The 26,345-nt window shown below is 32.0% G+C and overlaps 5 protein-coding genes across 7 annotated transcripts in view; 3 read left to right on the top strand and 2 right to left on the bottom strand.

Moving 5' to 3' along the window:
• Positions 1 to 2,967, bottom strand: part of LOC132696070 (maternal protein pumilio-like) — a 217,072-nt gene extending 214,105 nt beyond the window's left edge. For both annotated transcript variants that reach the window (XM_060660635.1, XM_060660634.1), the window contains exons 1-3: positions 2,679 to 2,967; positions 1,715 to 1,905; positions 1,332 to 1,658 (exon numbers count right to left, since the gene is read on the bottom strand). In XM_060660635.1, the coding sequence (XP_060516618.1) occupies positions 1,332 to 1,658; positions 1,715 to 1,897 (510 nt within the window). In that variant the 5' untranslated portion in view covers positions 1,898 to 1,905; positions 2,679 to 2,967. The remainder of the gene's footprint in view (positions 1 to 1,331; positions 1,659 to 1,714; positions 1,906 to 2,678) is intronic.
• Positions 2,968 to 9,487: 6,520 nt separating this feature from the next.
• On the top strand, positions 9,488 to 19,701 carry LOC132696759 (uncharacterized). The gene is made up of 5 exons (XM_060661769.1): positions 9,488 to 9,756; positions 13,306 to 13,488; positions 13,540 to 15,009; positions 15,596 to 15,737; positions 19,448 to 19,701. The coding sequence occupies exons 1-5, from the start codon at positions 9,553 to 9,555 to the stop codon at positions 19,579 to 19,581; spliced, it is 2,133 nt and encodes a 710-aa protein (XP_060517752.1). The 5' UTR covers positions 9,488 to 9,552; the 3' UTR covers positions 19,582 to 19,701.
• LOC132696760 (uncharacterized) lies at positions 17,291 to 19,454 on the top strand. The gene is made up of 2 exons (XM_060661770.1): positions 17,291 to 17,719; positions 17,775 to 19,454. Exons 1-2 carry the CDS (start codon positions 17,441 to 17,443, stop codon positions 18,657 to 18,659), a joined length of 1,164 nt encoding a protein of 387 aa, XP_060517753.1. The 5' UTR covers positions 17,291 to 17,440; the 3' UTR covers positions 18,660 to 19,454.
• A 518-nt stretch (positions 19,702 to 20,219) lies between the features above and the next one.
• Positions 20,220 to 22,205, bottom strand: LOC132696761 (dual specificity protein phosphatase MPK-4-like). Its single transcript, XM_060661771.1, has one exon. It carries the CDS (start codon positions 21,980 to 21,982, stop codon positions 21,065 to 21,067), a length of 918 nt encoding a protein of 305 aa, XP_060517754.1. The 5' UTR covers positions 21,983 to 22,205; the 3' UTR covers positions 20,220 to 21,064.
• Positions 22,206 to 23,425: 1,220 nt separating this feature from the next.
• Positions 23,426 to 26,342, top strand: LOC132697074 (tripartite motif-containing protein 5-like). 2 transcript variants are annotated; one of them, XM_060662343.1, is made up of 3 exons: positions 23,426 to 23,778; positions 23,857 to 24,481; positions 24,830 to 26,342. In XM_060662343.1, exons 1-3 carry the CDS (start codon positions 23,466 to 23,468, stop codon positions 25,446 to 25,448), a joined length of 1,557 nt encoding a protein of 518 aa, XP_060518326.1. In that variant the 5' UTR covers positions 23,426 to 23,465; the 3' UTR covers positions 25,449 to 26,342. The 2 variants fall into 2 exon arrangements, with proteins under 2 accessions (XP_060518326.1, XP_060518324.1); XM_060662341.1 differs by having other exon boundaries at positions 23,426 to 23,802; positions 24,830 to 26,341.
• Positions 26,343 to 26,345: the final 3 nt, after the last annotated feature.

A 26,345-nucleotide genomic window follows, 5' to 3' on the forward strand; every position in this document is an offset into this window, starting at 1 on the left:
CACTTCAAATGTTTTTTTTATGAGTAGGTCATTTTTTACATAAATTACATAATTTATTACCTGCCCAAAACAGACTTACATATATGTTATATACAAACGGCGACTAAAAATTAAACCTACAAAGGGTGTTAAACATAAAAACTATTCTAATTTTTCAACATATGTGAAGTGAAGTGAAGAAAAAATATTAAAAATGGTCAAATGGATTTAGACAAACGTAGTCGATAACCAGAAGTTTACAATTTAGTAGCCCAAATGGCCTTGATACAGGGTAATGGTAAGATATAAAAAAAATAAAATAACATGCCATGGTGCAAAATTTTGGATTCGCCATTTTCCACAAATTAAAATTAAAAAAAAAAAAACAAAATGCGGTTTAAAAGTTCATATATTAAACAAAAGTCGAAATCAGTAGGCAACTTCATAATAAACTTAGAAAATAGTTATGGTGTTTTTCCACAAACATTCATTTTACTAATAAAAACTTTTTTCCTAAAAATCTGTGACCAAAAATCATTTTCAAAAAATAAGTAGGTCTCTATTCTAACCTGGTATGTCTCATCTAAAGTATCTACCAACTAAATGATAAATGGGAATTTTCTGTATTGTTACATATTATGAGAAATATAAAATTATATGTACATTTTATATTTCATAACTTAGATCAGAAAGAAGGGTTCACAGCGACTTTGCTAAAAAAAGGCTCATTAGTCAAACTGATTGAAATATTGAATAGTAAATATTATCCCATGACTTTTGAAAGTAGTATTAACAAAATTAATGTGGCAAGCGAAGGTGTTTGAGGTTTTTTTTGCGTTCTTAAGTCATAATTTTTCTGAAGATATCAGAAATAAGCAATAGCATTAACATTTTAAAATTTGAGAAAAATATCTCAATCCATCAAGATTTTTCATATAAAATTACCATCTGGTGAGTTACAATTATTAATTTAGTATTGTTAACAATTAAGAACAAAACAAACAAAAATTATTAACAGAAATCTTTAGCCGTTTTTAAAATTTGAATGGAACAAAACAACAGGGTGAGGGCCAGATCACTCCTCAATTATGATTTGAATATCAAACCTGCTGCATAATTAGTTAGTCCCCCAAACAAATTATTTTATTAGAACTTTATATGAATAAGTACACAGAAAACTTTGCTTCTTTACTTTTAAAAAAAAGGAAAATTTTCAATATACTCGGTAAACTGGTTAACAGAACTTTTACACACACTTGAGTAATGTTGGTAAAAAATTTGGCCTTGTCTTGGAGACCCTCGAAGTTTTAATAAAATTAAAAGTAGGCCTACTGCATGCAAAAATAACTTACCTGCGTCTGATGTTGCTGCGGTTGCCTTAATGACATTGACTGTTGGGCAGCCACAGCTGCCAAGGACTGCTGCTGGAAATAGTGATGATGCACAGATAAACTTCCACCATGATGGGGCAATTGACTGGAAGGCATATAAATCAACTGTTCGTGTGTGAGTTGTGGCATTGGCGGTTTGCTTTGGCCGAGATCATAAAGGGATGAAGGAAGAGTGGTACCCTGTGAACCGTAAGGAAGTAACCCAGACGCAACTCCTGGAGGGGTGGGAACTTTAGGACCTAAAGCATTGGACGAAGTAGCCGATGGAAATTTCCATTTGTCATGACTCTGCGGACATAATCGTATATTATAATCAGAGACAATACATAATTTAAAGGTCTCACCTCAATAATGCTTTCATCTCCATGAGCCCAGCGAAGCTGCTTTGGACCAAAAGGAGGAAATTCAGGATCAGGTGGTCTTTGAAAAACATAACCTACAGCAGCATCATCTTGTGAACGGTGAGGTCCACGGTCCATTTCAGCCTTTATAATGCCATCCGCTTCGCCTCCTCCCAACCACTTCATTGGATTCACTATGAATAAGGTACCAATAAGTCAAAGATTCATAACAGGAAGTCAAGACATTTATAATTTAATTCTATGTTCAGATGGGACAGAAGATTAGTAAAAAGTTAAATTGCAAATTGCCACTGCATTATCCATCCTTCTAATGGAGTTTTGGTTAGGCATCAACTCACTTAAAAAAGCTAAATATTTTTTCTATGTTTAACAGCTATTGAGAAGTTATATTATGGTTGATTAATACTTACTAAATCGCAATTGCATTCCAACGGATATAATTTGGCGTTCGTGAAAACCATCAATTCGTTACAAGAGAATAATGAAATGCGAATATGAAAAGAAGTAAGGTTATGTTACTATTTGGAGAACACAACAAATTAAAAAATCCCAAATGTCTTCTTTTGTATGGCTTCAATTCAAAAACAAAAAGCAAACCATTTTTTCTAAAAAGACGACTACGATAAAAAGTGATCTCTTGTAAATTAATGTGATTAATCTCTTATTTGCAAAACAAAGTTTCAATTGAATGACGTTTTTCCAAATTGTAAGTCAAGAATGGAAAGTCAGATTATAGGTTGCAAGTTGCAGTTGGCTTGAGATGAAGTTCAAAATGGAAGTGCAATTTTGCAATAAAATTACACTAATGTTTACCGAATGACATTTCAGATTCCCGGTTTCAAACAAATTAATGGCGTTTGACAATCGATGAAATCAAACACAAAGAAATGCCATGTAAACGATTAAAGAGTCAAATACAAAGAAAGAAAAATGATAATCTATTCACCTTTTGAGGGTTGGTTGAACACTTATACATCAACTTATAGTATTGTTCGAATAATTTAAAGTTCTCTACGGCGGCGTCGGCTTTGTAAGTTTTTCACTGTACACAAACACTGGTATCTTCCGCAATTTTTACACTAAAATTGATCTCACAACACAAAATATTATCACTAACTATACAAGAAACTATTTACAATTTACAATAAATACCGGATTCACCTTTTACGCCATTTATGTTCTAAGATTTTAGTGGATTTAAAATTGACAGCAACTCACGAACGATACGATCGCCATTTTCGAATCCTGCGCAATAATTCGTCGATTTTAACACAAGCAGTTATGCAGCCGGAAAAACCGCTTCTTGTTTATGCAGCTGCATAACATAATTAGACATTCCGATTTTGAATGAATGTTTTATATTTTTTACGTAAATATCAATGTTATATTTTATTAGTCATATATAATCGGTAACTGTAATATTCAAACATTGTCACCTATTGATAATATATGAAAGTGCAAATGAACGCTAAACCTTACCTACTGATTTTCATGCCACTCCATTTCTTTTGGGTAAAGTATTGTGGCTAGAAAGATTATTTATGACTTGGCTAAAATTCCTCAATTAGAAAGAGCAGGTATTTTCAGTGGTTTGGTGGTCGGGATTAGACTTTTTCGACATCTAATATTAACAAATTGAGACTCACTTCTGACCAAAAGTTCACAGAGTGTCACAAATTGAATAATAAGCCGAATTAAATGCGAAGTTATTCAAATTATACCTTTTCGTACTCAGTTTCAAGCCGTTTTCAAATTAAGAAAATTCCCACTAGTTTAGGAGATATCCGGAAAAAACGAGAATCGATTATTTCTTTAATATTTTTTCCTGATTTTATTTAAAGAAGTATATTTAAATAACTGATACTTTGCTATATCAATTTTTTATCCTCTACAGGACGTTCAATTAAAATTTGAAAATCCGACATTGCATCTTAAAACCTGCATCAATTTTATTCTTTCAAATACTCCTTCTCTTAATATTCTTTTTTAAATTTTTAAGAACATTTCCATTTTTATCTAAAATGTTAACTTTTACCTAAATTAAATTTTAATTATTTATTCCATTAATCAGATCTGCTTGGCATTGAAGTTAAAAAAATGTCGGTTTGAGTGGAATAAAACAAAAATTAAAAATAAAAGCAAATTAATCAATAAAACACTAGAGAGTTTCTTATGTTATGTTATGTTTCTTACGATTATAGAGCGGATTTCATGTTCAAGGTATCACTTGCACCTTGAAGGGAACTCATAACTCATAAGCAACAAATATCGCGTTAACTCTTCTATAGCAATACCATAAGTTACTTTTCTTGAATTATTATTTAATATGCTTATAGACTTATTATTAAAATTCCTTAATAAAATTGGCGTGAAACCAACACACAAACAAAACTTAAAACCAGACGAAGTATCCTTAATCAAAACTTAACACATCGACGGCTTTACGGGTGCCTCAAGTTGAAAATTTAACTTGATCAGTTAATCAAGAGGAAGTTTATCAAAAGTTTGTCAACAAACTCAGCATTAGATATTAGATATTAGATAAAGATATGGCCCAATAATTTTGTTTTTAAAATATTACAGAAAACATGAACTCTCTATTGTGCAACGTAGTTTATTTTCACTCCACGGACTCAATCTTGTGATGACACTATGCCGTTTCTGGCAAATGTGGCTTCATTCTTTACCTCGATATCTCCAAATTCAAGGGAAAGGAGAAATTTTTTTATATGGTTTTTTTAGCACTTTCAAACATTTACAAATATGATTTTCAGAAAAATTTTAATTTCTGCTAACATTTTTAATTACTTTTTTGTTTTAAATTTTGTTTTACTCTATATATCTCGGTTACAAATGCGGCTTTGGAATTTTGTCAACTGTTGTACCAAATTTTGAACTGAGGACGCTTTTACTTGATGAAAATCCATTTATCACAATAAATAAGAACTAAAAGTTCAGATTTTCATGAAATTATATATTTTGACGTGACAATTGTTTGGACAACACCGTGTCTTCACCAATCGAAAAATCCTTTCAATATTTTTAAAAAACTGAAAATTAATAACATTTTCATTTTTAAATCCTGTGTTTTAGAGTAATGTAAATCGATGTAGATACTTTTTCGTCTTTTTCAAAATATTCCAAATAGTGATTTTTGAAATTTGACTCACAAAAAAGAGTTTAGAACCTACAACTCGCACACAAAAACATTTTTTTTGCGCAAGATTCAAATTTAGTAAAAATTATTTATTTAGAATACCGTAATGAACAACCAGGCTTGCATTGCCAGTTGCCAAATTCAAGGATTCACCGCGGCGGTGTTGAAATCGGAATGAAAATTAACAGTTCTGTTGTTGAAGTGTTCCAATGACAATTTTAACGGATGACAATGTAAAACGAATAACAAAAGCGAATAATATATCCATGGCTAAGCTATACCTATAATAAGATCCTAATTACTACGAATATGTACCAGACCTATAATTTTTTGAACTCATCCATTGCCTGTTTATGCCTTCGTAATTAGATATGGAGTTGACGATATGTGAAAAATTGCACAGCTCATAGTTAAGAACCATATTCAAATTAAAATGTATGTGAAAGCATTGATTGACTTGCTTTTGGTAGAGTACAAATCTTATGTGCCATAAAACCTTTTACCTGTTAATTTACACTAAATTAAATTTACCACCTACAGCACAATACGGTCTCTTGGCACATCTGTATAGTTTTGATCTAAGAATAATATAAATTCGTGTTTTTCAGTAGTTCTTTTTGGTGTTATCTTAATGCAGCACATTCAAGAGGAACTAGATTCATTTAAAATATGAAATGCAAAGAACAATGTTACTTTAAGACGCCAGACGCTCTTGTTTTGCAAAAAGAGGAAGGACTGGATTTGCTAATGCCAAATCAAATTTATGACTAAATTGACGTTTATTATATTATATATATATATATATATATATATATATATATATATATATATATATATATATATATATATATGTATATATATATATATATATATATATATATATATATATATATATATATATATATATATATATATATATATATATATATATATATAGGCAGTGTTAGTCTTACAACTCTTTTTTCTTATTAGGCATAAAATCCTTGTGATATTTTGAAAGTAGTCCATCTCTCAAAGTAAAGTATTAAACTCAAGAGAAACGGAACAACCAAATACACTAATTTAATGTGACTACGTCGCACTGTGATAGAAAATGCAAATTTGAAGTTCCAAAATTCAAATTACTTAATGAAACAAATTTTTTTTTTAACCATTTAGCATCCTTTAGAGATACCTGATTAACAATAACACAATAATCTTAGTCGCCCTATACGAGAAACAAAAGCTACACGCTCTAACAAGTCGCGACATTTAATCCGATTAGCGAAATTATGGTATCTCTTTAGTTTACAGTATTAATTGCTCTTTGAAATAATATGTTTTGAGTTTTAAAACCTTCAAAAAATGCTGCATATTTCTGGAAGTATGTAGTGCATGTTTTACATATATTTATGATATTTAGTGAAAAAGAGTTTTAATGCTGCTCAGTTGAAAATTGAAAACATTGAAACAATGATAATTGAAGTCTAAATGCGGTAACATTGTTGTATAGCAGAGAAGAATTTTTTTGCGACTATTTGCGACTGCTAGAAATTAACACCATCTTCTTGCCTAGTTTCTTTTCTTTCAAATCAAAAAACTTTTGCCACCACGCGCCCTTCCCCTTCTACATCAATATGTATTTTTACAGACAAATCCGCGACGATTAGGCGTATCGGCTTATTCGAGGTTTTAAAATCAAAGGGCCCTTTACACCCTAGAAAACGTGACAGCCTATAAATACTTTTTGATTATACTATACATATCATTGTGGGTGAGAATCTTTTAGCACAAGATAAGAATTTGGTTCTCAAGATTATTGATAATTTTACAAAAAAACTGCATGAAAAGTGGAACAAATCGAAACGTTATTTAACAAAGGTCAAGTGTATACATGAAAAATGGCTTTTGGAAGAAATTTTAAAATCAGGACCAAGACCACCATTAAGAACCATTAATCTGGTAAATGTAGGTCGTCCGAAATTATCATTCGCTGAAGGAAGTCGACAGACTAAACGCAGGAGGGTTGAAACTGAACTGGCGTCGAAATCAGAAGACGAACTTTGCTTTGCCACTGAAATGAAGTTACGGACAGCAGGAAAACGTGATGCCGCTTCACTTGTTCAGAAAATAAGATTTTCGCCGAAAAAAGCAACTCGTTTAAAGAAGATCGAAGTTCGCAATGCACGCTTAGATAATGTATCGTTTTCTGCAGTTGAGGTCCTTGCCTTTTTGTTAGCTTTAAATTTACCTGTCACCAATACATAGGTATAAGGGCCCAAGTTAACGAAAAAGGTTTCAAAAAATTGTTTCCCACTTATGATTAAATTTAGAGGCCAAAAAACAATGCTGCCCTAATAAGATTCTAGTGACTAACTCATCAGTTGAAGTTCCTTTGCAATCATTATTAGATCATACTACATCTCGTGTAGTTAAGGTACAAAAAGAAGTGTTCGAAAGGTCTTTCGACAACGTTGAAGGACCTGTAACATCTTTAAAGCTAATCACTAAATGGGGATCTAACGGAAGTGCAAACCAAAGCAATTATAAACAAAAAATTGAAGGGGATGATTCAACTATATTGACGATATCAATAGTACCTTTACAATTAAATTTTAAAAGCGAATTAGGAAAATCCACAATATTGTGGCAAAATCCACTCAACTCAACTTAATCTAGGTAGTAGAGAATATATTGTGTATCATGAATTATTATTAATTCCTTAATGTCTACCTCATTATTCCCTCAAATGTTATCTATGCAAATCTGGAGCTGCTCAATTTAATAATCTTAATTTTATAAAATCTTTACCTATCAATAAAGATGGGCTTAATCTAGGCCTCTCCACCCTCCATACGTACATGCGATTTTTTGAATGTATCATTCATATTTCGTATAGATTAAATTTAAAAGTTTTGGCGATTGCGAAAAATTCATAAGGACGCATTTAATCATAGGAAACAGGAAATAATTAAAAAATTTAGGGAAGAAGTAGGTTTGCTAGTCAATATTCCCAAAGCGGAGTTCGGTAATACGAATGATCGGAATACGGCTAGGAGATTTTTTTCGGACCCTTCTATTCCATCCAGAATTACTGGTGTAGACCAAAACTTAATTTATAGATGCGGTATTTTATTAAAAACTTTAAAATCCGGTTATCAAGTAGATTCAATGAAATTTGACCATTATGCTTATGAAACAGCTCAAATCTATGTGGGCCTATATGAATGGTGTCCAATGCCCCCTTCAGTGCATAAAATCTTGATTCACAGTAAAGAGGTTATCGATAACTTTTTATTACCGAAAGGACAGCTGGGAGAGTACTATAGGAAGCATAATACTAGGAAGATATCTAGAAATGGTTCCAACAAAGACTTATTTAATATTCTTTTAGTCTCTGTAGGCCCTCTTGTATCTAGTTTGAGGGTTGTACCACCAAAAAAAGAAAGTGTTTTTAGTACAGAAGTTATCAATCTTCTACTTGAATTTAATTAGATATATAAGATATTTCATTTTGCACCATTTGTATTATTAATTATAGTTAGGTAATATTGATTTATTATCATTAAATATATTATAAAATTTATAACATTAACTTTTACAGTGACTTTGTTTCGTGATAGTAGTAGATTAACTGATTTTAATAATTCCCTATTGGTTAGAAAACGAAAAATTATTGTTTTTTTTATTAAACTTGGTAGATAAAAAAAATGTACCTACCTACCTTATATACACAAAATATGTTTACATTTTACATAGTAGTAAAATTTAGTAATTCTAGCATCACGTTTCGTATCAGTATTGTCAGTTAAATTTATCATAATAGGTACAGTAATGGTAAAAAATGGAACACTAGTTTGTCATATTGTAATTATAATTATTACAAAAAAATAAATATATAAACCAAGTTTTACAACAACTGTTATGTACATTTTGAGAGTTAATAAGTATCTACCTTAATTTATATAAACGAAAAAAATGCTTATCTAGCGTTAATATTTTTGGAATCCTAGAATTGCATTTTCTATCACTGTGCGTCGGTACATGATTCGAGCACTCAAGCGCTCATGTTCAGCTAACCCCTAAGATAACATATTTGGTCAAGGGAATAAATAACCAGTCATTAAATCGGAGTCGTAAAGGCTAAACTTGCAATATAGAAAATAAAAACAGCATCCCGCACTAAATTACAAATAAATTTAACCTTTAAGAATTCGGTTTACCGCTTGGTTGGGTACTGTCTTGACACTCCAAATATGTTATTTTTTATAAAAATAGAATTTTACATTAAATTAGTACGAAGGAAGAGAGTTTCCTTTCTTTTTCTAAATCTCTAGGCCTTACCATCGTCAAGATTCAACCGTTCGTATTCTTACCCTGAATAAGTAAACATTAATCAGTATTAAGTTTTTAATTTCGGTTTCTTAACTTCCCTCGAAGAAGCAAGTTGTAAATAACAACAATGATGCGGCGAGCAAAGATGAGAAAATTACATCCGGTATCACCTCTTTAAACGTTGCGCTGGTACGAAAATTCTCCTTAATTGCTAACGCAATTAAGAGCCATCAAGTTACCGTCTCGGATGTCTATTGTTTTTCCCACAATACGGCCGGCGTTACCAGAGTGGTAACCCATCCTCAGTGCAGATTACTCGTCCAGTCGGTTTTGACTATCACGGGCGGTCATGCTCATCTTCAGAGCCTGTGCAGTTTTGTTCATCGTGTCGTACGTTTGTGGTTCTTTCCACCAATCGTCATGGCAATCGGTTTCTAATGATTACTACCATTTTGATGTGAGACATCCCTCCGAAGACTATGATTACAAGCCGACCAGGCCTATGGATATTATGGTGGACTCCATCAACGATTTAGGGATCAAACTTTTAGCAGTAAGTTTAGCCGTTTGTCTTTTCAAACTTGTATGTGTCAAATCACGGAGAACAGAATATTACCCAACAGTGACGTATCCAGGCATAACACATTTGACTCCCCTAAAATATGTAGGCGATGTTATGTTAGTTTGAGTACTGTAAAATGGACAGTATACTGGATAAAGCGATTATGAGAGAAGAAATGATCTTGGATGGATGGACGTCGAAAACTTCATGTTTGTAGGAGATACGTTTTTTTTTAATTAACTTCTGGATGAAAACGTAACAAAACGAATTTAAAAGAAAAGAAACAATTTATTAACCAGAAAAATTCATGGTCAAATCCAGACCAAAAAGTCTATAAATTCGTCACCACGCCTAATAAACGAGCGACTGAAGAAATTTATTAATTGGGGTTGCATACTATACTTTTTCTAAGACCATTAGTATTTTAGGTACATTTATTATGATACATACATATATTATGCATACATATTATATTATTTACATATAGCAATGACAAGCATGAAAATATCGCTCGTGATTGTGACTAAAGTAATACCGGAAATTGTTCGCGACCGAAGCCGACGTCTTAAAGAGGCACAACCCCGTCCACCTAATCAGTGAATAATTGAGTATTTGACAGTAGGCAGTGGAAAAATTACAAAATAAAAGCAAAAGGTAAATATCGGATTTAAAAAATAACAAAAATCATGAAAATATTTAGTGTATTGTCGAATATATAATTAGAAGGATACTTAACTTTGAAAGTAAAAAAAACAGTCTATAGCCTGTAACGTATATAAAATTCAATTCTTTGCCACACTGCAGATATGTAGCTAAGTCATATATAATCTTTCTTTAATAAATCTTACGTGACACAGTCATTTGAATTTCGAAAAAATAACAGTGACATCATTTATAACACAATTATATTCATATTTTTATTCTCATTTTTACTATTCTTTAATGTTAAAATTACGCGTTAATAATGCTACTTATTTTCTTAAATATATTGATATTAATTATTTGTACTTTTTAGATTATCTGATTGCAACTGAAATATTTTTTGTTTGTAAAAAGGTGAGCCATGTTCCTATAATCCAATCCAATTTCGAAAAGAGCACCTATTATATAAAAAAAATAGTTTTTAAAAGTCATAATAAAATATGTTTTTCAACTCTTCATATATTCGTTTTCGAATAAGGCAATTTTTCAAATTTTATCTTTTTTCGAGTATCTACGGAACTAATTGCAATTTTCTTTCAAACGGAATATGATTAGGTATAAAATTGTCCAACTTTTCTTTCACTTAACGAACCACGTGACTATTACGAGATGTCCGAGCTTATCTTGGACGCGCTGTATAACTCGAATAATAAATATGAAACTTAAATAAATATTTCGGTTCCAGCAAGAGGACAAGTACTTAGGAGGATTTACGACATATACAAAGAGCTAATGGAACCTAAACTATGAAGTCTAACGGAAGGGATTGTTAAGCGTATCTTACCCATATCACATAATTTATTTATATATTTAATTTATTCGCACGGACAAAACATGATGATGTTTCCAAAATCAATGTTGGACAAAACAACAACACACTAGTAATGTACACTTAGAGATTAGGAGTAGATTTTCAAAAATAAAAAATTAATTATTAATCATTTTTTCTCAACCCATATGTTAATTTATGCCTGCAGGTAGCACCCCTCTTTATTGCTGTCATTAGGCCAAAACCATTTATCTTTGAAAGCACTGTACTCGTAATTTCTTGTTGGTCTATGTACTGTATGGTAACGTAAAATGAAATGAATGGTAGAAAAGCTTTGGAATTGGAACTTATATAAACGAATTCTTAGTTTAGTTATTGTTAGTTTTAACCCACCATGCTCAATTTCTTTTCCTTCTTTGCGTATTGCTATAGACTCAACTAAACCACTAAACCAAATAAATTCGTCCTCGCAGACATTATGCCAATCAGTTTATTGGCAAACATTCACATAAAAATTATATCGATCTGGACGAGGCAACTTTTTTCAAGATCAATTGTTAACAACCACTCATTCGTATTTTTGTTAACATTGGTTTTTGTTTTAAGAGTAGTGACTAAAGAGTCAGTTATAAAACTTAATTATTGCATAACACACTATATTAGAATACTATTATTAGGTCTACAATTTAATCTTATTTCATTTTGAAAGATTTATGTGAATATCTACGTATGTGCTATGGAACTATTTACGATTTCGCACTTAGTTTAAATAGCGCATATTGTTACGTGTTATGTATTATGTATATCCTACGCGAGATCGCAAATTATGTATTTCCCTCCATTAACAATAACATGCATAAAACGGAATGATTTGTATCGCGTAAAAAAGTATGCTGGAACGAATTTTTGATTCAACTGTTGGTGTCGTGCCATCTGCAGCAGCCATCAGGCATATCAGCGGACTAATGAATCGGAAACAAATAGAAATTTCTATGAGCCCGGTTAAAAAAATATTCGTTTGGAACGTTTTATTTTGAAGTCACATATTGCGACGTGCACCAAGAACAACATATTCATATACCTATTTAGGTTATAATATATAATAATATAATATAATAATATAATAATTTCGGTAAAAATTAACCAAAACTCAAGAAGTGGTGAAATTTCTACTGTAAAATACCAATTATGCACCGATCAAGCTTTCGGAAAGTGTCACTTTGAAATGTCAACTTCATTATTCATTGTCGCCATCCACTTCGGGAATTTCCGGAAAATGTGCCACGGTTCAACAGTCACACAAAAATTAATGGTCGTAGAAAAAGTATAGTTTACAACGTTGACATACTTCTTCAGTCACTCCTTTATTAAGCACCTACCCGCTGAGCTCCGCACCTGCCAAATCAAACTTGTAACTAAAATGGCAGAAAAATAATCAGTCCCTGAGGGTCAAAATCAATACTTACTAAAAATAACTTGATTGGGTTGATTTGCATGATTTACTATGATTGACCTATAAAATTTGCTTAGAAACCTCAAAAATGAAATAACATGCTGATGTATTATTTTAGACGCTGCGTCAGACTTACAATAACTTTTGCATTTAAAATTTTTCATTAAAACAAAAAACCACACTATTAGGGATTTCCTAGTAATGTCCCAGGTAATGAGCGATCCTGTGTATTGCTCAGACTTCAATATTTCGATCCTGTTTCTTCTAGTTAGCTGGCAGCAAATTTCTACCATTGAGTGGATTAAATTTAGTAAAGGTAAAAAGTAAAAAGTGAATGATTGCTTAGTAGTTTAGCATTTACCTTTAGACGTGCCATAAACAAAGAACGAAAAATTGAATAAATTACATGGTTACTTATTTCGACTGACCTCGTAAAACTGCCCATATAAAAATATGTATCGAAGCATAATCTTGCGTAGCTTTAAAAGCTTTAAAAAATATATTCATGAATGCGTCATTTTTTTGAAAAGGTTATTAAATAGATATATCATAACTTTGTATTTTTCCTTGTGTGAATTTAAATTAATTATTATAAGTTATCCATCCTTTGTTCCAGATTCATAACGAACACAATGAGGACAACATTGCGATTTCACCGTACGGAGCTGTAAGCGTCTTAGCAGCCCTTAGTGAAGGTCTGGAAGGCGACGCCGCCCATGAAATTATTCACGCCGGCCATTTTCCAAAAGACAGGCATATCGTAAGAGTAGGCCTTCGCGATATTCATCGACATCTCAAGGTTCGCTTTTATAGATATATCGACACCTGCCTGAATACATCCTATTTTCAGAGTTATTTCATCCCCCAGGAAGGATTCTTAGCCGGTTTAACTTTAAACCTCAACAACGTATCGCTGCGAAAGGATTATGAAGAAGTTCTTAGGTTTTACGGTTTCGATTATGGATCCTTCAATAATGCCCTATACCCCGAACCTCCCACAACACAAAAAAGCGCTGTACCCAATATTCCTTTTCCTCCGGAACTTTCCTCAGCAACTGCAGGCGAAATAAATAACGCAACAACAGTATCTACGACTATAATACCCACTACAACTGAACTGGCAATGGTAGATACTGAGTCAGCGGTCCAAAATGAAACTTTAAACCTAACTACGACGACGGTAACAACTAGTCCCCCGGAAGATCTGACAACCACTACAATCCCTCCAGAAACGACAGTTCCATTAATAATAACCACAACGTCGGACAGAGAAGAAATGACGACTCTCAATTCTGTATCAATTCCAACGCAACCACTTACCAAAACGAATCCCACCACGACGGACAGCGATGCTTCCACCATGGCACCCACTACTAATCCTTTCATCGCTACTACGACACGGCAAAAGGAAATGCCAACAGAACTCAGTACTACAACAAAGTTATCAGAATCGGTGACCGAGGAATTAACTACAAGTACAAAGACGGACATCGGGGGCGTCACAGACGTGAATATTCCTGAAACGACAATCTCCGAAGAAAATTTAAATTTATCAACACTGGTTCCAGATGCAGAGTCGACAACAACAGAACCCACAAACGTGCCAATCGTAGGCACGCCACAAACTTTTCAGCAGACTGAAAGTCAGTTTCCATTCCCTGAGTCAAGTACCACGCCACCTCCACTTTACGACGAGGCGATCACGCCATTTTTATCTGATACCGCCGCCCCTAACGAAGATACGACTGTGCTTAATCCAGATTTCGATTATTCTTATAATTATCAAGACGCAAACATACCGGTGGACAATAACGGAACTTTTCCCCAAAATTATGACGAACCGTCAAGCAGTGTCGTAAATAATATGATCTCTAATCCGGTTCCGGCAATGAGTGCGAGATTTAACGATAATTTCAATAAAAGAAATGCTCGATCTGTAGAGGATTACGTATTGGCCAGATACTATGACCGTCAGCATAAAAATACTCAGCAACCTCGTCCAGATCCAATGACATTTCTTGTTTACGGAAAGTACAGAGAGACGGGTGTAAATTACATGAAATATCAGACTCTGCTCCCGTTCTATTTTTCGCCAAATCTAAATTCACTAGCATTGAGTTTCCCACTCGATAGCACCAGGTACTATTTGCTGCTGCTTTTGCCGGTAGACGAAACTGGCATTGATCAACTGATTTGTGATTTGCGACTACACGGATCGTTAAAGTATATTGTTGAAAATTTGAAACTGAGCTACGTCACAGCTTCAATCCCGAGCTTTATGTTGAAGGGTTATGTCACATTGACCCCAACTCTGCAACAGGTAACCTCTATGGAACATCACTTATATGTAAACTAAAAAAAATTCATCACTGCCAGACTTGCAATTGATATCCGATTTTTATAATCATACTGTTTAAGGGAGTGTCCCATATGTCAGTCTTTTTTATTTTATCACTAACAACAACAATAACAATCTGAAGTAGGCCATTGTTTTATAAAATTTTAACTGGGTATCTCGCCTGCATTGGTTTAAAGTTTAATTTAATTTATATTTTAATGTCGCATCTTGGCCATAATTATTGTGGGATGTTGATTTATCACAGTCAAATTCCATGGTGATATTCTTGCAAGTCTTTTTCAGAGAAAGTGATGATTATCTGATCATAAGCAAACAGTAAAGCTTCCAGTTAGTTTGTACTTACATTCCTGGTTATTCTTCCTGAAGAAAGCTTTCCATTTTCACCGACTCCAAAAAATTACTACATTATTTTTCTCGTCTGAGGCCAGTACAATCACTTACGCTTCTCTGTTCGAGGGCTATTTGTGAATAACAAAATAATTATTTATGTTGGGAAAATGAAGAAATCTAAACTTCAATATTAATCAGCCGTTTTCCCTATTTGCAGTTGGGCATTCGAAAGGTTTTTGAGCCAAGACAAGCTGATTTTAGCCCAATGACCAACCGAAGTGATATTTATGTAACAAACATTGAACAAGCTGTTACGGTTACCATAAGAAACTATATGGATCCTTCATCAGAAAGCTATAGTAAGTAAGATAAATTTTTGCAGCCAACATATTTTTCTTTTGCTTTTTCCCAACGAAAACTCAAATTACGTAGTTGCAAAGAAGTATAAAATCAACCGCTGATTCTATATTTCTATTCCTATTCTATATTTCAATGCAAAACGACACAGAAACGGATACAGGGTGTGCTATAATTAATTATACCCAGCAAAACTGAAGATTCCTGGTTAAAAATATCAAGATTTGTCTAAATTGATGAATGAAAATATGAGATTAGGGTAAAGTAAATGCGGAGGGCGCTCTCCTCGATACTCTGAATAAATAAATAAAAACAATGATAGCTGATGATATTTACGTTTTTATTAAAAATGTCACTTTTCTCATCATTTTTATGCTAAAAAGTAGAGCGGCTAATTTCGAGATTTTTACATTTAAAATACCAGTATACATTTTAAAATCTTAATTTAATTATAAACCATTAATTAGTTAATTAATTATTACTCCCTACTCCTAGCTTCGTTAATCAATGTCGCAAGTCACTTCGGAGGTTTCTATTTTGACATTTGTCAGTTCTGATGGTCACGTCACACGCCAGTAAGTGTATTCGTGTTGCTGTTTTGTAAAAATGTGCTCAAAAACTAATGATCGTAGAAAAAAGAACGTTATAAATTCCTTCTTTCGCTCGTATTTATGTCATTCTATAAGATTAGTATATATAAATTCGAAACGAATGTAAAATTACATGGCCACTAATGAAACTAATTTATCTTAAGTACACTCATTTTTAGATAAATACAAAAATTGTTAATAAGAAGAAGCATTTTAAACTGAACTTCTAAGAATAGGTTTCTTAAAAACGACCGCAATTTCAAGCAAATTTATCAGAATGAAATTTCAAAGCGCATTTACGGAATTTGTTTGAATTATTTAAAAAATTGTTCCTTTGCAAATCTAAACTCATTAAGATTCAAAAGTCTTGAAATGCAGAGGTGCTGTGCACCATTTATAAAATGTACCATTTTTTATTAGAAAAGTTCTATTTTTAATAAAATCGTAAATACACTGACATGCTGCAACCCAAAATTCGAATTCAAATTCCTTACTCCAAGAAATTAAAAAAATATTTTCACTCGGACACACACCTATCTCGATTCTTATAAATTTTTGGAGCAAATAAAAAAACAAATCAAATTGTAAAATTTTTGCTGAGACATGTTCCAGATTTGAGAAATCGGCCCCAGGGCCACTTACTGACTTAGAAATTAAATGTTACATACGAGATAGACGGAATAGAACAGAACAGAAATCCCTTGGAATTTCTGAACAATCCCTTTGTTTACTCTCCAGATTTTTTAATATGACAACGTGAATCATATTATCGAGAAAAGAAAGCGTAACAAAAATTGTTTAAATTTATTTTAACTTAACTAAAATCCAAATCGTCTAATAATATAAAAAATAAGCCACTCTTTATATGCATTTCATATGCTTATTAAAAAAAATTGTCTATCTATCTGAGAATGGTGGAACACTAACCTTAATAATATTCTATGCACCGAATATTCTACGTTTTAAAGGTTATTGTCAATATTGGTTGTCAAATACTTCAAGCTGAAAATGTTATAATGGGGATGTAATTAAAAAAAGATATAAATTCAAAACATGTCGAAAAGAAATAGATATCCTATTTTTACAGTTATTTAGTGATATAGTGCCGTGATATAATGGAAAAGGAAGTGCATTTAATAGGAAATAGATTATCTCAAGATGACTGGTTTGCAAGCAACACACTAGTGTATGTGTTCCGATATCTAGATTCCACAGATTTGCTACGTGCTTCAAGAGTTTGCAAATTATGGCATGAAATAATTGACAATCCAACATTTTGGCAATGTGTTACTATAAGAGAATCGAGATTGCATTTTGAACTTATGGCAGATTTTTTGAGCAAACAAAGTACTAGGCATTTGCGATTGATTGATTGTATTTTTATGTTGAACACAGTTAGTAGTTTTGATATTTTGTAATGGAATTTGAATAATAAAAGTTATATTTCAGGAGTTCTTAATTAAAGCATTACTCAAAATGCCTTTATTACGAAAGATAGAATTTTCGGAATGTTCATCATTGCTGATTGAAAGACTTCCTGAAGCAAACTGCAATTTAGAACTTATTAATGTAAACTTAATAGGAGGATTTGGCGTTCATTTGGATTTGGGATTTGTAGAAAAATTGCCAAATATTGTGGATCTCCGTCTAAATTGCAATAGGGACATGATCTCAATAGAATCACTTTGCAAGTTAAAAAAGTTAAATTATTTATCTATAACAGCTGTAAAAAATTTAAATAACTTAAATTTAAATGTAATTACTAAAATCACTAGCCTTAAATCTATAGCACTTGGAGATTGCTGGAACCTAGATAGAGATTTCGGCAAAGATGTTTTATCAAAATTCAATAATCTTGAAAGGCTTAGATTGGAAAATTGTAGGGAGTGTCATTTAGTACAAATATTGGAATCTGTTAGTGAAATGCCCAAGCTAAAACATTTAGATTTGATTGGTATAAATGTTGATAATGGATTCAACAAAGCACTGGCATTTTGCAAAAATCTGAGAAAATTAACTATTGTTCCAAACCCACGAAGATTAAAAAGTGCAGATGGTAACACTAAGATTAAGGATGGTATTTTGCAGCTTAAAGATGATCTTCATTTTCTGAGGTGGGGTTTTACACCACAGTATTTGTCATTTATTTCAAAAATGTTTGAAGCTGAAAATTCAGTGCCATTTTTATTAGAGTCAAATATTCCTAACGATGGAGCTCAATTAAAAATTGAAACTATCCCTTTATATGAACTTGAAACTATGTTAACCATAAATATGCCAAAGACTAACATTAGAGTAGTTATCTTTGATCCCAAATGGCCGAATACTACTTAGGACTGTGTTATGAAATTAACAAGACCCTTATTTCAATTTATTATGGTGCTAACTATTGATTTTCTAAAACAAAAACTTTGTATTTTATATCTTTTAGATGCAAAAAATATAGTTTGCAAATATGTACTACTAATAAGACACTTTATTATTTCCATACTCTGCATCATTATGACAATTCTGAAAATGTGTGCCCCAAAAATTCAATTAAATCCCATCATATACATAGTTACATACTAGTAAGAGGGTAAATTTATTTTCAGAATAACAAATCCAATTTGAATCAAGTAAAGTCTTTATTTTTAGAATGTCCCAATTTTTAAGCATGAAAGCCTGCAAGTTTTATGTTGTGTATGTATTTCTCCTAATTCTTTATACATTTTATTAACATTTTAATTCATTATATTATGTATGCCTACATATAAATGTGATATAGCTATTTATACAATTATAAAATGACTTAAGAAAATATAGTCAGGTAAATTTGTGATTATGTAATACATTTGTATAAAATTTGGTTTTATATATATTGAACTGTTAAGTGTTTTGTTAGACCATGTCCCGTAATCAAACGCATTTGACTTTTCTGCAACTGATTATTGCTGGAATTTCCTATGTGATTTAGGCACATTTCAATGATATTTTGCAGCATATGTTATAATATAATCCGATGGTTTTCCAAAGTTTTTGCCCTTGACAAATTGTAGACGAGTGACACAAACAAACCGCTACTTGCCATAGAATAAAAAGAAATAAAACAAACAACCTAACAAAATTTATTTTAATTTCAGAAAATTTAGATAAGTACGATCCGGTGTATTTTATAGCAGATCATCCCTTTTTGTATTTTGTTTTGGATTCCGAACTACACGTCACCCTCATGGCCGGAAAAGTTGTCAATCCTCTCAATTCTAGAATTAGATGAGTGATGTAAAAAAATACATTTCTACATAGATTAAAATATAATAAAATATTTTTTATAAATCCCTTGTCAATTTTAAACGCCATGGTATAAAATAACAAAATAAAATGGTAAGAAATAACTTTATTTACCTAATCTCCCTACCAGGTAATCATAAAGTCGTAGATAGGCAACGCTGGCCACGTGACTTGAAACATCTCATATGTAGCTAACATTATGGGAATACTGCATATAGATTAGGCTAGCATATGACGTTTTAATATATGTGTAAATAGATATATAGCAGCTACATTCCTATGGGTACCACAAAAATAGGCTTTAAAAATTCGCTCTATCAGATTATTTTGTAAACGCATATCAAGCTTATTGCGTTCTTGTCAAAAACGACAAAAGGGAAAAGTGTCAAATTTATTCAACGCAAAATTATTTAGTAAAAGAAACTTCTCCACAACAATGTTGGCCCATCTCTATAACGCAATAGGAAGATTTTTTGGTAATGAGGTTTCGGTTTTGGACGAAGCTGACCCAATAGATTTTGAATCTGGCCTTTTTTTAGATTGCGCCATCTCTTGGGTGCACGTAAGGTTTTTTTTAAAAGCCTTTTATGTAAATTCCATAAAATGGGTTATTTCTAGATGTTCAAGAAACTGATAATTCCCAGACAATACAGAAATAGTGTAGGAAAAATAAAATGCGTGTCCATATGCGAAAAACACAATAAGCAGTGCAAAACTTGATCGCTGTGCCTTTTGAGGATCACTGTTGCTTGGGATAAATAAACAGTGTACAATCCAAGATGTAGTCATTTTACTTGCAACAGTAAACATTCCCGTAAAATACATAATACATAATGGAAATGACTAGGTTCAAATACAATAATTAAGTTACCTAAACAACAAAAATGTACTTTATAAATATGTCACTTGCAATACTTTATACAAAACCAATATCACAGGAAAAATCAACTTTTTTCATTTACTAATTTATCACAGTCCTCAAAATTCAAAATAAGTGTAGAAGTTTTGATTTTTTAAAACATTAAATTCTAGATACATATCAGGTTTGTGATTCACTGGTGGATGGTTTAGTCGCCTAAAAATCAAATCTACATCCTGTAAATGTAAATATTTTTTCTGAATTGACCATCCGCCGACATGAAAATGATGGAAGATTTTTCACAAGTTGCTTTACAATTTGAAATTGTTCACTTCACTCAACAAATAGTTATTAAATCTAATTGGAAATATTTTAACTGTAGGGTTCCAAGCTAGTGTTACCAAGGTGGCTCTGAATTATTGAGTGTTTTATTTTGTATCTTAATCTTTTGAGCTCAGCAGTTAGCATATTTAAAATATAAAAAACAATTTCTTTTAGATTTTGGCTTTGCATTGTGTAATTTATTTGTTAGTAAATTAAAATATTTTAATTTAAGTACTTCAATAGCCATTTAATTCAACTTCACGCCAAGAAGGTGCATTAATTTAGACTAAAAAGTCATTTCTACATTTTTAACCACATTTGTATAATCCACTTTGGAGGGCACAAGATAAAATGCAGGAGCCATTTGAATACCACAAGGACATTGACATCCCATAATCCAACTAAATGATCCAACTTTATGTTCACATTTCGGACAGTGCAATTTCCCTTGGGTTATATGAGTTGCATTCATCCATGCAATAGGTTCAATGAAGAATGTTTGTCTGCAAATTTCATTTTTATCTTTATGTAAAATCAGATTAGATTCTGAGGCCAAGATTCTTCTGCACTTTTTGCATCTGTATACATTGGGTTCAGGTTGTGACTGAGGTAAACCTGGATCTGGCTGTATTAGGTCCATGAAAGGTTGCGGTAGGATTTTTACCTTTCTCACCCTATCAGCAGCAATGTTTAATCGAAAAATTTTATACCGAATGTCCATTTTATCAATTTTATATCCCATTTCTTTGTATAGCTTCAGTTGTGACACAAATCCCTTGTTTGGGAAAACAATTCGTCGTTTAGCCTTCACTTTTTCAAAAGCTTCCGTATATGTCAACTCATACTTTTTCATTATGTAAGCTATAACAACTGTGGCACTGCGGGATACACCAAAATAACAATGAATTAAAACATTTCCTTTACCCAAACCCTCTTTTATAAAGCTATCAGTTTCATCCAAATATGACAACAAATCTTCTTTAGGTTCATCAGAAAGCTGGATATATTTTAGAACTACATGACTTAATTCTAATATGTTTCTAGGTAGTGGACATGTATCTATTGTTATGATGTGAGTGATTTTAAGTCTGTTCAAAGTAGCAATATCTTTAGCGGCTGCTAAACTACCTAAAAATAGATGGTCTTCAATCTGATCGACGCTTATTGGTCCAAATGAAAAATCACTTCGGTGAAGAATATCCATTCTTTTTAGCAAATTACCTAGTAAACAGACCACACCTAAGGGCCGCAAGGAAAAATTAATCAAAATTTTCTTAAGAATAATGTTCCAAAGACCCAAAACAATAAAAATAAAACAAACTTTGTCAAATAATACGCCAGTCACACTTCTCGGAGATATTTACGCTAGTTTTTATGTAATATATACCGGGTTAAATGGCGATATGTGCACAAATACAACTAGGGATTTGAATTATAATCCACAGAATACTAAGGTTATAGGTTTACGGTATATACTTGGCATCATAGTTTAATAACTCTTCTCCAATAGTGTATGGAAAGCAGAGCCGTATTTTCGCAATTTGGCTCTATAAAGATATAAGCGCCATAAGATTTTTCCTTAGAGCGATAAAGTCACGACGTCACGTCATCAACAGTTTGCTTTAAGTTCAGACTTATCCACATCGTGGGCAATATCGTTGCGCGAAGTTTCTTGTTGTTGGATTATCCACAATCCAAGCGTAGGGACTCAAAATGCTAAACTTCATCGAAACTTTGTACTGAACTTTGATAATGGTTAAATTATTTTAAGTTTAATATTTATTTTAATTTATATTACACAATTCAAAGGATTACAAAAACTAAGTGCTAGTACATAATAATATAATAAAATTAAGTACTTAATTTGACAATGGTCACGTTATTTCAAGTTTTATGAAGTGCCCTTATAAAGACAAGCATTTTAGATAATATATAGTAGTCTTAAAAATTGATGCGCTTCATAAGGTAGGAATGATCTTTCGCGCATGCGTCTACATTGCATTCACTAATCTGCAGTTTGCGGCATTTGCTTTCTAAGCAGCGATATGCACACACTTTTTGCCTGAAGATTTAACAGGATCTGGATATATTTTAATAAAATACTGCGGTAAAAATACTGAATCCAAATTTATTTACTATGTGTCAACGGCCATGTTGATTTTTACATACCGCAAGATGACGGGTGAAAAGAAAATATTAATTGGACGTTCCCAAAATTTTGTTCATAGATGTTTCATATTAGATCATATATATCATATTCGCATTCTAGATTGCGCACAGGAAGAAAGTTTTACAGGCACACTATTATTCCGCCCTTATCAACATTCTTAAACTTTATACCACAGCCTTAATCCTTACGCTATTAGTCAAAAAATGCAGCTTTTATTCACAATTAGCACTCTTGAAAACTTAAAAACCAAATAGTCATGGAGTAGGCTCCATAATTTAGTAGATACCTTTGTGCAATACGCTGTAGCTACATTACATAAGGCATAAAATTTATTGGAGTAGGATAGGTGACGTCACGGCAGCGGCGCGATCTAACTTTTCCCCCCCGTTGCCAGTCATGGTTATTTCAATTTTCTAAGGTTATATACTATTAAGATAAGTGGCGATTCTGAATATACAAACTCTCTTAATGGTTTCTGTGGTTTGCCAATTGTCAAAAGGGAAAAGTGAATATAAACATGGCAGGGAAGAAAATAAAAAGCATAAGAACACCAAAGAAAATCGACTTCAGTAACTTGCAGGCTGGAGATGTTTTATGTCCCATCTGTAGAACCATTCTCATTGAGCCTGTAACGTTGCCCTGTAGCCATGGCTTTTGTAATTTATGTTTTAATGACACTATGGAAAAAGCCAATCTCGTTTGTCCCCTATGCCGAATCCGAGTTGGCTCCTGGTTTAGAAAAGCGAAAAAGGAGAACAAATTAATTGATGAACTGTTCTGGACAGCCATTAAAGAAAAATATCCTAAAGAGGTGCAGAATAAATATAAAGGTATTGATAATGTCATTGAAGAAGGTAAAGGCATTATTTTTGTTGTTCATTCATTTAAAAAATAATATGATATTTCAGATAAACCCACTATTATAGTAGCAATGCCAGGAGAAATTAGGAAAGAATATGAACTTCAAAAGCAGAAGGATGCAGAAGAAGTACGCAGGTTACAAGATGCAGAAGAAAAGGCTAGTGCGGAACTTATTAGAAAACTAAGAGAAGAAGAAGAAATTCGGCGGGCTGCTGAAGAAAAAAAAATCAAGCTCGATGCAGAATTAGCGAAAAAGTTAGCTGAAGAATTAAGTCCATCAACATCAAAAGCCGAAATACTCAAAAAATCAAAAAAAATTGGTCCTATAGACAAGTTTGTTAAGAATGAGGATATAAAACTTGCATTCAAGAATAATTTCGCAACAAAAGAATACACCTCACGTGTTATTTGTCTTGATAAAGAAAAAAAGAAAAATATCAACTCATGTAATTCAGTTGTGCCAGTTGTACAGAAAAAATTTCAACAAATACACAAAATTCTTGAAACTGAAGAAAGATTTAGCAGAAATAAAAGTAGTGCCAGTGACATGGAGTCCGAGTTCAAATTTTATTTCAAACCAATAGATATTCAGAAGAAATATCCCCCTCAAGGAAAAATTCCAGTTTGTATTCCTACTAGGAGAGCAATGATCAATGAGACAGTACAAATTGTGTAAGTATTTTTGCTTCACCTACATTAATTTGATATTTGAGCAAAACAAAATCAAGTTTTGTTTGTTTAGTATTCTAAAATATTTCACTCACATCTTATGCATTATAGAATGTATTATCAATTAATCTATCTAATCTAAGTAATATAAAAAAATACCCTGGCAGGGTTGTTGGACACAAGTAAAAACATAACTGTATGTGTAAGGATAGGTTTAAAAGAAATATAGAAAAAAAACTAAACTAAGAATATCATTGTAAATATTTTTAATTAGTTCGACAATTTTTTTTCCAAATGTGCTATTTATTTCCTGTTAAAATAAGCTGATAATAAATTAGCATTACTTCACAGGCCTCCTTCCGGAAAAATTACCAAATTACACTGTGGTACTTCTGCTTTTTCGAGATTCTATACTTATCGATCAGCAGATATTGTAACCTACTCCAAGGAATCAGTTGAAAGTGAAGCCGAGTTATTACCTAGCCGAACCAAATTGAATTATGCAGAAGCAAATTCGCATAGATTAAATCTAGAAACAAGTAAGACTGGTACTTTCAACAGGGTATCTAAGGAATCAAGCTGTAATTGGCAAAAACGAAAATGTAGTAATGACACAAAAATTCCTACTAAAAGGAAAAAATCTTTGCCGAGGAGTATATTTGACAGGCAAGGATCAGAAAGTCCACAGTTTTATGGTTTTGAAAGATCCAGCAATTTAATATTAAATATATCTACTATAACTGAAACACCAGAATCTGAAGAGAAAAAACATAAAAATAATTTTCTTAATTCAACTTCAGATGTATTACTAAATGGAATAAATGAAGCAAAAAAGAGAAAATTGCAGGAAGAAGCTGATTTCCAATTGGCCAAAAAACTACAAGCTGAATTTGATCAGATAGCGGTTTCATCTAGAACTAGGAGAGGGGCGCAAAGGCAGGTCAGAATAGATGAGATGTTGACTGTCTAGAAATTCATATACGTTTGGCAATATATTTAATTAGTGTGGAGCGGAAAGACTTCAGTATTGATATAATGATCTACATTTACAATCAATCTAACTAAAAGTGAAACTCCCTATAAAAACAAAACTTGCTTTTTATAGGTATGGCTAGATTAAACCACTTTTGTATAAGCATTCAACAGCATTAAATTTAGAAAACTAAATTTTTTAGTTATTTAAAAATGTTTCTTATAATTTGAAATATGTTTTATTTTGAAATGAAGCATCAAAAAATACTAAAAATCAAAATGAAGTTTATTAATTTAATGGTTTTCCCAAGTCACCCAAAAATAAATTTTCATGAAAATTATATCAATCAATCAATTTTAGGAGACTTCTACCAAAAATATGTTCAAAAGATACACTCACAATAAAATTTTTCTTACGACTCAATTAAATTAAAGATTTTAGTCAGCGGTACTAAAAAATAGTGCAACATTGAGTTGAAGAGAAATCGGTGGTTAGGTAGATTTAGTTAGAGTGTTATCAAAACATAAATCTAGCCTAAAAATTTTATATAAGTTGGTTATATATTATTGGTTGATATATTTTTCATTAATAAAAAGTTTCAGTTCAAGCAAACCCTATGTCTAGCGGCCAAAATTATTTTTTCTAATTTAAATTTTGCTTAGATCTTATAGACATAAAATACTAACGTGATAATATATTTTGTGATCGTTATATTTCATACGAAACCAATTTATATTATTTGTAACAAACACTTTACGTCGCCATTGTAAATATAAAACTAGTGTACCATAGTTCGAAAATTATATAACTGTTCTGTGTTGAAAAAGTTATGTAAATTCTATTAGAAATTATTTGTGCTGTGTTCTGACAGCGTTTTGTTTTATTTTTTTAAAA

The sequence above is a fragment of the Cylas formicarius genome, unplaced genomic scaffold (genome assembly GCF_029955315.1).
Source record: "Cylas formicarius isolate icCylForm1 unplaced genomic scaffold, icCylForm1.1 PGA_scaffold_1__22_contigs__length_36826433, whole genome shotgun sequence".
NCBI lineage: Eukaryota > Metazoa > Arthropoda > Insecta > Coleoptera > Brentidae > Cylas > Cylas formicarius.

Excerpts from the sequence above, each read along its gene's own strand:
- LOC132696759 (XM_060661769.1), top strand. The coding sequence starts at position 9,553 with ATGCTCATCTTCAGAGCCTGTGCAGTTTTGTTCATCGTGTCGTACGTT. Across the intron at positions 13,489-13,539 it reads ATATTCATCGACATCTCAAG|AGTTATTTCATCCCCCAGGA; the intron begins GTTCGCTTTTAT and ends TCCTATTTTCAG. Across the intron at positions 15,738-19,447 it reads TCCTTCATCAGAAAGCTATA|AAAATTTAGATAAGTACGAT; the intron begins GTAAGTAAGATA and ends TTTTAATTTCAG.
- LOC132696760 (XM_060661770.1), top strand. The coding sequence starts at position 17,441 with ATGGAAAAGGAAGTGCATTTAATAGGAAATAGATTATCTCAAGATGAC. Across the intron at positions 17,720-17,774 it reads GTATTTTTATGTTGAACACA|GAGTTCTTAATTAAAGCATT; the intron begins GTTAGTAGTTTT and ends GTTATATTTCAG.
- LOC132696761 (XM_060661771.1), bottom strand. The coding sequence starts at position 21,982 with ATGGATATTCTTCACCGAAGTGATTTTTCATTTGGACCAATAAGCGTC.
- LOC132697074 (XM_060662341.1), top strand. The coding sequence starts at position 23,466 with ATGGCAGGGAAGAAAATAAAAAGCATAAGAACACCAAAGAAAATCGAC. Across the intron at positions 23,803-23,856 it reads TGATAATGTCATTGAAGAAG|ATAAACCCACTATTATAGTA; the intron begins GTAAAGGCATTA and ends ATGATATTTCAG. Across the intron at positions 24,482-24,829 it reads AATGAGACAGTACAAATTGT|GCCTCCTTCCGGAAAAATTA; the intron begins GTAAGTATTTTT and ends ATTACTTCACAG.